The following is a 14,071-nucleotide window of genomic DNA, read 5'->3' on the forward strand; positions in this document are numbered from 1 at the left end:
TGTCTAATCCGTGAGACATCTATTCAAATTACACAACCCATTGAACACAATGAAAATCAAATCAAATTTAAAATCTATTTAAAGAGTAATCAAGGGAACCAAGGTTATAGCGGTAATCAAAAGAATGTAATCGAGGGACAAAGACCAGACATGGAAAACAGACATTCACAACAAAGAACATAAAGTAACTAAAATCATACATACAAAGTAACAAAAGTAAATGAGCAACTCGGACTCCACTAATACTGGGAGCATGGACCATGTGCACCGGTAGGGTAAGTGTGCAATCCATTTGACATTATTACACAATGCCCCCAATGAAATTATAAATAATTTACAAAAAAAAATTAAAAAAAAACTATTAACGTTAATAAAAGTGTATCAATAAAACAAACCAAATATACCAAGAATCACAAGTCATAATATCCCTCCCTCTTTTTATACTTACCAGTTTACACCATACATATAATGACACTAATTAGGACATTTATAATGAGGGTACCAATGGAAGTCGTTTTTCTCACAACCTTTAAGGGTCCCCTTTCTAGGTCAAAGGCTACATGTTCCCTTTATTGGTCCTCCATCCACTTCCGGTTCCTCCAAGGTCCACTTCAGCAACCTCCCCCCGGTCACTTCAGGTTCCCCTCTATTCCGCGGTCAATTTTGGTTCCCTACCATCTCCCGGTCAAGTATTCTTAGACAAGCTGTCATCAAAATGTCAAAGTATGACAATGTCATGTATGACGACCGATACTAGACCATTAGTCATTACATTGCCCAACCAGGTATCCACTATGTTGAAAACTGATCCTCACAGATCTTCCGCCCGAATGCACATTTACAATAGAAAAAGGTCATTAAAGTGGTCAAGAGTGACGTCATTGACTACTCATAGGAACTTGCAGTTCATTATGCACACAACTTTTTCTGGACGCAATAAAGCACAAAATTTGAACACTTAAAACAAGAGGTTCCGAGGGGCCTGAATCGCTCACCTGGTTAAAGTTTGTCTTTCAAGAGCAATAAATTTAACAAGGAGTAATCCAACAATTTTGACTCAACAAGACTTTATTTGGACTTTCTCAAGGATCATTTCATCGATTGAAGTTGTTTTCTATTTATTATAATTTTAAAGATATTTGAAGAAAACTGTGAAAACGTCATTTTTCATGGGCAATAACTCTTACAAGGAGTCGCCTGACAACCTTGATCCCGGAAGACTTTGGAAAGCCTTGTAATAAGGGTCATTTAAGCAATTGAAATAGTTATGCTAAACCTAACGGTTTTGGAGATATTTTCACCTATGTCATATTTTTAGTAATGATGGCCATGTTCTTCAACGGATCAAAAATCCTCACGTCAGTTCTGTGTAGGAAACCCCAACGAACATTCATACTAAGTTTGATTCCAATGGGTCAAGTTGTGTCAGAGAAGATTTTTGAAAAAAATATATTTAAAATAGCAAAAACATTGAAAATGAGCATTAACTCCAACATGGCATGACAGATTAAAATGAAAATTTAACCACATATAGATCTCATTGAGCTGAAAACGTTTACCCCATTTCAGAATTTGGCTAAAGCTATCGGTTTTGGAGATTGGTTTTTGGCCCCTTATTCCTAATTGGTTCTAGTCGAAACCTCCAAACTCAATCCCAACCTTCATTTTGACGACGACGACGACGACGACACGGACGACGACAGCACCATAGCATTATACAACCGCATTTTTTTGTGGTTGTATAAACAGCATCAGATATATCAATCTGATAGTAAAACGTGGGTACGGAATTCAGTAAGAAATCAAATTAAAAAATCAGATCAGTCAAGGATAAAAAAGTAATATTTTTATAACTCGATTTGTATATCTGAAATCCGATTGTAAATACTGGAATGAATTTTCATAGGAATCTTATTATCAAAATTAAAATTGGACCATTTTATTTTTTATGTTTTTTAGCGGGGCCTAACTTTATTCCACTTTAACTAAAATAAAAAAAACGGTTAATGATAGGTCTACCCTGTAAAAACATTTAAACTTAATTTCAAAAGGAACATATTATCACTCGAATAATAAAATTCAGTTACACATGAACCTTTTTATCTATAAATTCTGATAACAGATATTTTCCCTTTTCAACCCCTACCTTAAGTGTTGGGCAAAGACCTCCAAAAACTACAGGGCCCTCTGCTTTGTGCCTAATATGCCTAGGAACAAATTGTTAATATTTCAAAAACATAAAATAAGTGTTATCGTAAAAAATCAAAAACGACAACAACAATGTAATACCATTATACGAGGAAAAAAACCAGGCGCATAAAAAATGCATATATGTGAAACTTGTGTGCGTACGAATCATGATAACTATCAATAGATTTATTTGCTACTTCATGAAAAACTTACAGCACCAACAGTAGACAAATAAAAGAAAAATAAATGCCTTCGCATTGCATTGATCGTATTAATATATATGCAACATTAATAGTTAAATTTGAAGGATTTCATTTTTTCTCAGTATCAAAAGTCCTATAACTCTTAAACAAAAATACCACAAAACTAGACAAATAAATAAAATATTTGGACCTATGTTACTGTAATATATTTGTGAATATATACATGCATTGCTGAAAAGTTAAACAAGTAAAAGTTCATGTCAAATATGAATATATTTTTTTGCACATCTTCGATATGTTGAGTTATTGTACAACTTAAGTATCAAACAACAAACGTTGACCAGTATTTTATTTTATGTCAGTCAAAAGAAAGGCATACAAAATATATTTTAAGACTAATTATACAATTTATTTATGACAAAAAGTAAAAGCATATAAAAAGCAGATATTAAGTTAAACAAAACAATTAATTGTACAATGAATTTATTACAACGAAAGTATTATATAATAGATTTGAACGAAAACATGTTTCTTTAGTTTTCTATAATTATGGGAAGTCCCATGGACAAATTTTAAAAAAACATTCTGTATAAAAAAAGAAAATAAAACAATTGAAAAGGGAGAAAAATCAAAAGTAATAACTTATTTTCAAAAACGTTTAATAAAAAATGATGCAGTCATTGCAAAACATATTTTACATTCAAATTTCACAACAGGTAGATCTTTTTATGCTGAACACTCTAGCCAATGCCCAAGTTTGGCTATACCTGACAGTTTTGAAGTACATGCGAAAAACTTGTCTGACCCCTATGTTCTACACTTAATTACCGATGCTATGTTTTCTAACAGTTAAAAAATCATCACACCAGTCTTATACAAAACACCATATGAAAGCTACATACCAAGTATGGTTCTTATTTGTCTGGCAGTGTCAGAGGAAGGATTTTTGAAAGAAATAACATTTAAAACAGCGAGAGAAAAAAAAACATTGGAAAAGGGCAATAACTCCAACATGACTTAACAGATTTACACGAAAAGATGGCCACCAATAGATCTCATCATGCTGAATATTTTAACCTACATCAAAATTTGGTTATACGTATCAATTTTGAAGATACTAGTGAAACTTCTTTCTGACCTATGCTCTATTTTAGTATCGGCTTCCATGTAATTCAACAGCGTGTAAGAGGACGAAGAGTTATGAAAAATTATTAACGGCGACAGACAATGACTGAAGCCAAGTGATGACAATAGCTCACAATTTCCTGACCTATAGTTATAACTTTATTTTTAGAATGAATATTCACAGGATCGATCTATTTATTAGTCATTCTCAAGTCTGAATCACACCTGCGCTTGTTCAGATGCATTATATGACATACTACAAAATTTTATTGATATAGCGCTGAAATGGTAAAGATCAAATTTCGTTGATAAGTTTAACCCGAATGATTCAGTCGTTATATTCCACTCACTATCAATCGCTACATTAACCTCGTGAGTCGGAGAGAATCGATGACGGTGAGGGCTTGAATAATTCGAGTTAGATAAACTTTCGAGGAAAAACTCGTTGCTCAGTTACAATTTTACGGTTAAAAAAACGCAGAAACGGAAAGCTGATGACAAGGCATCAGACCGGGAGACGGAATCAATTGACACTGTGTCTTCTTCCCTGTAAACATAGAAATATACATAAGAATATCAGATAACGAAATTGAATATATATATTAACAGTAAATAGATACAAAATTAAAACAAAAAGAAATAAGACAATATATAATCATCTGTCAATGACACATATGTACTTTATGGTACATGTAAACATATGTTGTAGTAAAAAATATTTGGTTTATACATTAAATACCATACTTCTTACTAAAATTATTTGAATGCTATTTAATCCTGAGATGCATTAAATAGAGATGTAGTTATACTTTTCTTACTTAAAAAAAAACGTTTTCAAACCATCAAGCTAAATTTTACCATATAGATTGACGAAATGAAAACAAGTATGATAATCTATAAACATATAATTTTAGGCAAAAAAAGGAGAAATACTTAAATAAATGCTAACTGTTGTATATTTCTCTCCCTACTCAAATTTACCGCACCTAAATATATACAATCTTTCAAATTCAAACTGAAAAATTCACATATAAAGAAACACTTTTCATGTAATACAAGTATTCGTGAATTGTTTACAATAAAGGACAAGTAAAAATAAATCAAGTGTAATAGAGGTTGGCAGCTAACAGGATTTTGATAGCAACATTGTGTATGTACATTTGTGGGAGAGAGCTTCTGACAATTGCTTGAGTCGAACATGATTTAGAAAATAACTACAGGTATGAGTATAGTAACTAGTTCATTCATATGTTACCATTGGATACGGTTGATATTTTTTAAACAGTTTCTTCAATAAAGCAGATAATTAGTTAATTAGATAATTATTAGATAATAATTAATTAATAACCAAGAAATGATATTAATTGTTCTTTACTTGTCCGATTTCTTGAACAAAAAATTATATGGAAAATTTGTTTGATGGAATTGAAAGTTGTATTGTTTCATTCATTTATTTATAGTATCGAATGAAGTATACATGAAGTAATAGGATTAAGGCTAAAAGCAGTTACAGAAAAATATTGAGCATGTAACTTATTTAAAATAATCCATAGTGCGTGGCTAATATAATCTGCAATTTGAAAAAAAAACAAAATAACTTGCAATTTGTTTCATTACATTCAATGTTATCTTGTTAAGTAATTTATCACTTCATCATCACTTTTTCCCTTGACTGATCACAGTGAGTTCATATGCTCCTTCTTGAGGTGGAAGGGGTGCTTTCTTTGTATGGTCCACATCACAGTAGATAGTACGGTCATCTAGACCATGGATGGCAGATTTCCCAGTTTTGGTCTTGGGTAGGTTGCTAAATGTTAGGTCAGCGTACTGTAATCCATCAGCATTTTTCTAAAATAGACACATTTCATTTAGCACATGTAATACACACTGGTAGAAAATAACAACAATTTACTGATCAACTTAAATATAACAAGTTAGAATCCCTCAACACTAATTACATATGTCGAAGAAGGTGTTCAGTTTTACCACGGTATTTGTTACTCCTATAGTGGTATTAATTAAACATAGATACTTGAAATATTAAAAAGATATCCTGGGAACCCTCAATATTAGACTATTATCCGAATAAAAAAATCATCAAAGCCTATTATATTTATACAACTATTCCCCATATTCAGTTAAAATTCCGACTCAAAAGAAGAAAATATCATTGTTAATCTAAACAAAAATTAAACACCTAGTACAAAAACGCAGTACTTAGTAGAGTTTCTTCATACTTTTCAGAGGAATCGAGGGAACCAAGGTTATAGCGGTAATCAAAATAATGTAATCTAGGGACGAAGACCAGTTATGGAAAACAGACATACACAACAAAGAACATAAAGTAATTAAAATCATACATACAAAGTAACAATAGCAAATGAACAACTCAGACTCCACTAAAAAGTAGGAGCATGGACCAGGCGCACAGTACGGTAAGCGTCCTCTGCTTTTCTAAAAATACCCGGACCAGACGAAAGAGGAAAGGAAAACTATGACACTATGATACTATTACTCTACTAGTATAGAGTGATGGAAAAGGAAAACGCATGACCTACTTCTAACTATACGACAGTCGCCACATGACAATTCATTTCATGTTAACTTTCCCTTCATCAGTGGAAATATTCCTTCAGCATCTGCGGATATATTTTTTATTTTCAAAAATCATAAATCATACCTCCATATACCTAAACTATGCAGACTTTTTATAACATGCTAGACTTCTTACAACTGGGCTTCTAGAACATGTTATATTGCAACAAGATCAAAGTCATCACTACAAAAGTTCTACTGTCGATATTATCAAATCAAAGGCCGTTAAGAGGTATTCATCTGCACCAGAGAACCCCTCTATTCAATTTGTCATAGTTTTTTTTCTTTCCTCTTAAATGGACGTGACATTTAATGAAAAACTCAGTGGATGTTTCTAGAAGAGGACCTTAACATACCGGTACATCTGTTCAATGCTTCCAGTTTCCAAAAAATGTCATCTTCATTTTCCTCTACCCTGTATATGTTAACATATACCTCTATACCTATAAAACGACAATGCGGTCATGTTTTCAAGGAACAAAAAAATCCAAACGAAATTTTTTAAGGAACATTCACGCAAACTTCCATAAAAATCTATCACAATGTTCTAGAGATGCTAGAAAAAAAGTTTTTGACATTGACGGTCGCCAAATGACGGCAAAAGCCCAATTGGCATTTTTAGCCAGATGAGCTATAAACCGTAAGAGATATCCAATATCTTAAATCGAAAAATGCAGATAGGGATTTTCATGGGGCTTTTAATTTAAAAACAAACTTCAAAATCAAACCAAAATTTTAAGTGTTGATTGGGTATGGCCCCCTTTGGTACCCCTGTAAGATTCACATAAGAAACCCAACAAAACGAATTTCAAAATCTAAGAAAACCTTTACTGAATGAAGAGATGTTAATCAGTTAAATAATTACGACCAAGGCAGTCAAACCCTAGACAGTTTGAAAAAGAAAGGACATACGTATGGACAAGTACAACATTTATACAGCCTTGAAATTTGATTGCAATTATACAATTTGACCAGAGCACAACTTCTGAAATCAATCCCAACCTTCCTTTTTAAGAATGATATTTTGTGGTACAATTTCAATGAAATCTATTCATTGTTCATCAAATTATCATAAGAGATCGGTAAAAAACCCCTTCATGGTCCCTTATAATTAATCAGCTCAAATCGCAACCAAAAAGTCAAGCTAGTCTACCTTTTTGAGGTATAACACCACATATTAAAATCTTAAACAGATATAATAACAAACAGTCAAGTTATTGTCCAAACATAATAAAAACTCTTGTTTCTGGTTCCATTTTAGAACATCATTCCTCAACGGTTCAAACATTACATGTAACTATAAATAATATCTCCGCACGGCTAAAGTGGTATTGAATATGATAGAACAATATTGTGGACATCTATATGCTATTACTGGAGGTAATTGGCTAAATTCTTGAACAAACCCCAAAATCAATAACAATCTTCTATTTATTGTTTGGAACCTCGTAATAAAGTTTTATCAAGATCAACTGACTAATATACAATAAATCACACACAAACCAAGACAATGACGATGACACATACACCAACAGCACCCCATCATAATATGCATTTGGTCGAATAAAATATTACATTTTCTCTACGTGGCCCCCTTTGACCCCTTATAAGTAGAAATCAAAGAGAAACTAGGAATACTGTGGGCAAGCTCACAAAGGAAATACCCTTGCTTTAAATGGACTAAAATAAAAATAAAAACCCTTGTTGGATATTCTCCAATAGTAAATACATTCCTTCATGCATATTTTCATATGATACCCAACTTTTCAATAAAATTCAATCAGGGGATTAAGGTAGTAGACCTGAGGTAAGGGAGGTAATCCAAATTGAAAGGATTTTAGTAACTAGAGCGTTTAAATAACTCCTAATATGCAAGCTTCTAGAACAAAAATGCCAGCCCCAGTAACTCTGCCTTTTTGAAGTATTGATTAAATATTTCAAATGGATACATTGAGGAATATATTTTATAAGATGGGAAAACATTTGAAATGATACCTTTAACGACAAACCAAGATTCCTTTAGATATAATATTAAAATTGAAATATAAAGTGATCTCTGTCATGAGACAGTACTGCTAACCAATAACATTGCCAGTTTTATAACTCCTTAGCCTTTTAGAGTTTAAAAAATATACATTTTGTTTAATTCTTTATAAGACTTTAAGCTTTCTGTTTTCATTTGTTGCTTTGTTCAGCATATGACTCTATCCAGCATTGAACTACGTTTAGCATATAAGTTTATCCCTTCGTGCAGAATTATAAATATTTGTGTGACATTAATTTGCAACTGTAGTTGACTCAAGCTGTGCCTGGCAATGCCTTTTCATCAATAATTTCATTATCATAATTTGATACTTGGTAACCTTATTGAATATTAACATGATTTTTGCCATTATGATTAATTATCAAAATAAAAAAATTATAGTTAAATGCCTTATCCTACTATCATTAAAACATTAGAAAAAACTACACGGTGAACTTTTATCAAAATTTGTTTATTGATTCGGATAAGAATAGTCCATATAATATCAGTTTTGTACGAAAATTTTTAATGTATTACAAAATAGAGGTTGTTGTATAGTCAATACCTGAAAATGACCCCCCTTTTTTGTTATTTTGTTAAATTAGAAACCTAGTATATCTTGTACAAAATGGAAAGAATAAAATTTGATATTAAATCTGGTATTAATCCTTTTAAAGTGAATTTGACTTAATATTCAGTTATTTATTTAAATATATTATCAAATGATCCTAAAAAACCAGATATGGTTCAGTTTGGCCAATGATTCAGATTTAAAAAAATACCAATATTTTAGTCTTTATTGTTCAAATTCTGCATGGTAAATTTTCTTATAAAATGACAAATAATGCGGCATAATCAGTGTATTATCATGTACAAATTTGAAGGAAATTGAATGGGAAATGTTTGGGGGTACCCCAGGTCTACTACCTTAAGATAGCTGCCGTAGTGGTAGTGAGCTAAGATAGCTCTTCAGTTTTTTGGCATTTGATGATTTTTCTGATGGATTATTTTGTTAAAAGTTATATGTGGATGATGTTTTTTTCTGATGTACTTTCTGAATTTGTGTTTGTTGTAAGGATTTTTATAGATTTTGAAAGATACTGTACATTAACTAATAATTTTGTGCAGATTTTGGACATATTAGTATTCAGCCGCCTGTAGTCATATAAGCGATAAAAACATGCCTGGAGACAATAGAAATAGAGACAAGGATAGTAATAAGACTGCTCAAACAATGTTAGTTCCTAAGAAACCAAATCAAGGAAATCCTCAAGGAAATCCACCAGCCAAGTGTGACAAACGAACACATTCAGATATAGCAGAGGACAGCATTGAAAATGTTGACATGATGAGTATTCACTCAGATTTAAAGGACATAAAAAGATCCCTCCAAGCAGGACACAGTTACACCTGGATCAATTGGTAAATCAAAGGTATCTAAAAGACCTGGTCACAAACATTGTTGGAAATTTATTAAATATCCTCAAGCAATCAATGACAGAAGAATTTAATGTTAAATTGAGTGAAAGAACAGAAAGACTTCAAGATAAAGTCATTTCTTTAAATTTATAAAATGATTCACAGATGGAAAGAGAGAAAAAGACAAACAAATAGATGAGCTGAAAGATATAGTAAAGAACTGTAACAACAGATCCATAGATGCATTAAGGCTAGGGAATTAAAATGAACAATATTCTAGAAAGCACAATAGTAGGAAGGTTAATTACCTTGAAAAAAGATATGAAAATCTTCGTGAAGAGTTTGTTGAAACTGTGAAAGAAGATCTAAAGGTGAATATAGAACCATCTGATGTGATTGCCATTCATCGTATTCCCGGAAAAGAGGGTGAGATAAGACCAGTAATTGTAAAAGTCAGAAATACAGAAGTGAAAATTGACATAATGAGAAATAAGAAAGGGCTTAGGAACAACATAAAATTCATGATGACATCACACAAAGAAATATTGGGCTGCTTACAAGATTAGGACAAAAAGAAGCTTTAGAAAATGCATGGTTTTATAACTGTAATGTTTATGAAAAATTGAAGGACAGTAAACAGAGGATAAAATTTGATCGATTTGATAATATAGATAAGAATTATTTTTTTTTAAAATTGTCAAAATCATATTTTTGTTTCACTGTAACTATGAGCATTATTTAGAAGTAAAGGAACTTATGATCCATGTTTTATTCAAAGACTTGTTTTGACTAATTCAAAGTTAAAAGGGGAATATTTTTTTTTTAAGTTTTATTCTTGGTCAATTATATTAACATTAAAATTTACTGAGTAATTATTTATTATTTTTTATTTATCTATTTATTTTATTTTTTTTTTATTTTGATTAAAATGTTTATTAACCATTTATTTATTGTTATTTGTTATATTGTTTATGTTTTTTTTTTCTTTTTGTTTGTTTGTTTTTTTTTATCCCTTCAGTTTCCGATTTATATTACATTATGTGATTAAAAACCATACCTGATCATCTCTTATATAATTTATGTATGTTTTTTTCATACTAGATTGCTGCTAGGATTGGGGTGCCAGTGCATGTCCGAGACCTTCGTTGCTGTGGCATCTCTTTCCTATCAGTTCAGTGTGAAATGGAGATATCAGTTCATATATATAAACGTTAATTTTGGTGTGGTGAATGAAAAGAAAGTAGGAGGGTCTCTTTTTCTTCCTTTATACACTACAGTAATGTTGCTTGTATCAAGGAAGGATCTTTAATTCATTACAGTGTTTTCCCCGAACTCTGCGCATCCGGTATGTCTGCGCTGACGTCATATCCGTAAATAGAAAATTGATAATCATCTGTTTTCATCCGTAAAACAAAATATCTATCAAGAATACAATACATATTTGGTAAGTTTCGTTCTTTCAATACCACTTGTAAGTAAAATTATTAAAAAAATCTCTAAAATTATGTAGAAGTCGATAAATTGACTGGATTAGAGGGGATTCCCTGATGTGTAATGACCCATGAAATGATGACCTAGTAAACAATGCACTACATGTGATTTAGAATCGCTTACCTGTTATACATTTTCATATATTAGCTCAAAACCCTGTTCCTTTCTTAATAATCTCCGAAAGATATGATTTGCCGTAAGCAAATTTAAACATATATAAGATAAACGAAAGTTTTATCTGCCATCATCACACAAGAGCGTCTGCTTTACTTTGACATTGACCTTAGATAGTGCTATATTCTGATTGGTTAGAACATCATTCTAAAGTAGTAAATAAAGAAAAAATTTCAATGTGTTAGTAATACTGATGTTGATGAAAAAAAAGACTTCTAGAAAAAAAATATTTCCTTTAATATCTTTTAATTTTAGACAATGCAAAAGAAAAAAAGAGCAAATTATAATTTAGAAATGTTAAAAGAGGCTTTTGATGATGTCAGAATTAGGGGAGAAAGTATAAGAGGTGCAGCTAGAAGACATGGTGTCCCAGAGAGCACACTCAGATTACGATTAAACAATATTACAGGGGTTGATAACTTAAGAATGGGTAGTCCGACCATTTTTACAACTGCAGAGGAGATTAAGATAGCAAGGCATTGTGTGTCAATGGCAGAAAAAGGTTACGGGTATGCACGATGGAAAATAATGGAAATGACAGCTAATATGTGCACTTTAAAAGGAAGAAACAAAGCTCCGACTAAACACTGGTTTTATGGTTTTTTGTCCCGAAATTCTAATGTCAAAATGGTCCAGCCTAAAAAAAAAGAGAAAAGGTCAGAAATGATGTCAAGGCTGAGTATATTACAAAGTATTTTGAGGAGTTGAAATGTATTCTCGATGAATACAGTCTTACAAACCAACCCTCACAAATCTGAAATGTTGATGAGACTGGAATCTTTCTTGACCATTCCCCGCCCAAAGTACTTTCTCGTCGTGGCCGTGATGCATTTTCTGTTACTTCAGGAAGGTCATCAACAACAACATTAGTGGCTGCAGTAAGCGCACTTGGTGAGACCATACCTCCTTACATTATACATAAAGGTCAGCGTCTGACACATGAGTTGGTAAGCAAAGGAATGGCTGGTACCAAATACAATACATATCCTAATGGATGGGTTAACACTGAGATTTTCTTGGATTTTTCAATAACCATTTTCTTGTCCATGTCACTCAACGGCCTTTAATTCTATTGTATGATGGGCACTCTACCCACATCACCATTGATATAATTGAATCTGCCAGGAAATCAAATGTTCATCTATTTGTTCTCCCTCCACATAGTTCTCACAGGTTGCAACCCCTGGACGTGTCTGTCTTTAGTCCATTCAAAAAAAGTTTGAATACTGAATTACACAAACGTATGCATGAGAAACCTAATTCAGTAATTACACGTGATCAGCTACCTTCATTCATTAACACTGCATACAACAGTTCTATGACCGTTACAAACATCATGTCAGGTTTCCGTAAGACAGGGATTTTCCCACTGAACCCAGAGGCTGTTCAGCCAAAAAGGTAAGTGCCACAAATTAATCCAGTGTCATCAACAAACAAGCCTAGCAGGAAAGAACGTACAGATATGAGGTCCATCAAAGTACTGTTTGCACAGAAAGTAGAAACATTTGAAAAGTCAAATCTGAGAAACCCAAGAAGAAAAGAACAACTTTTGTACCTCCCTATGGCGCAGCAATTACTGAAAAAACATTCAGAGACTTACTGATCCAGAAGGAGACAGAAAAGGAAAAAACTAAATCAAATAAAACACAGAAGAGGGAAAAGAAAACTGATGAGTTGAGTCAAACTGAGATAAAAGAACCAGCTCAAAAGAAAAGAAAACCATTTGAAACACCATATGCTAGCATTGAGAAAGAAATTCCATCAACATCAAATGCAGTGTCAAAAGCAAACAAATCAGTTCAAAATAAAACAAATGGAAAATTTAGGAAGGGGTCTTCAAAAGAAAACAAATCTAAAGGAAAAGGGCTTGCAAAGTCAACAAAAACAAAAATTTCTGAAAAGAACTCAAATGTTTTAGAGGATGGTGATGAACTTGAAGTTGAGGATACAGAAACTTGCATTGTGTGTGGAAAATGTCAGCCAGATGAACTGAGACTGGATATAAGCCTTAAAATTGTTAACTGGGCACAGTGTGATTGCTGTCTCAAGTGGGTCCATTTGAAGTATTGTACCGAGGAGGAACACATATCTAAAACTGATAACTTCTACTGTCCCTGGTGTTAACTCACAGAGCATCTTAAAAATATCTTGATTTTGTGACTGTACCATAGACATTTACAATAGATATATATTAATTGGTTATTAAAACTTATAACTGCCTAATCAGTTCATTTAATAAAAGAAACTTGTAGATTTAGCTCCACTTAAAAATCACATTATCACTAACGTATCACAACAACTACAATTCGAACCCATTGTTTTGCAACGTTTATTGGTTAAAATCAACTAAAACAGTTTGCTTTGTTCAATGAATGTTCTGAACAATTTGTAAAACTTAATTTGAAATTTCATAATCATTCCTTTATCCATACCCAGGTGTTTATTCTATGCATGCGCAGAATGACCGGACTTTCATTGTTTACAAGAAAGCAGCATGTTTGTCATATAGAAAACAAATAAATCAAATTTGCTAATGCCACTGGTAATAAAGAATGATTTCCTGAAAAAAACACTGTATGTAGATTTAGTATTCGAAATTTTAAAGGACAGTTAACCATGAGCTTATGTTTATAAAAGACTTAGGTGCGCAGACATACCGGACTGCTCCGTACTACTTTGTTTTTCCTTGCTGAAAATATAAAGCGGGAGTAAGTAGCATTGACTTTATTCTTTTATCATTTCTCAGAACATTGAAGTATTTTTGAGAATTTCGTGAATTTATTGCCAATTAAACTGTGACATAAATCTGATGCGTATTATGCATTGTATCAAGCATCATCTTTGTATATGT

General features: G+C 32.2%; 1 protein-coding gene and 1 pseudogene across 2 annotated transcripts in view; one reads left to right on the top strand and one right to left on the bottom strand.

Annotated features, from left to right (window-relative positions):
- Positions 1–2,725: 2,725 nt before the first annotated feature.
- LOC148616448 (irregular chiasm C-roughest protein-like) overlaps positions 2,726–14,071 on the bottom strand; it is an 84,134-nt gene continuing 72,788 nt past the window's right edge. For both annotated transcript variants that reach the window (XM_088583496.1, XM_088583497.1), the window contains exon 14: positions 2,726–5,366. In XM_088583496.1, the coding sequence (XP_088439622.1) occupies positions 5,175–5,366 (192 nt within the window). In that variant the 3' untranslated portion in view covers positions 2,726–5,174. The remainder of the gene's footprint in view (positions 5,367–14,071) is intronic.
- On the top strand, positions 9,317–10,299 carry LOC148616449 (uncharacterized; annotated as a pseudogene).

This window comes from Perna viridis, chromosome 5, assembly GCF_037379345.1.
Source record: "Perna viridis isolate PV_CMFRI_1.1 ecotype Kerala chromosome 5, ASM3737934v1, whole genome shotgun sequence".
NCBI lineage: Eukaryota > Metazoa > Mollusca > Bivalvia > Mytilida > Mytilidae > Perna > Perna viridis.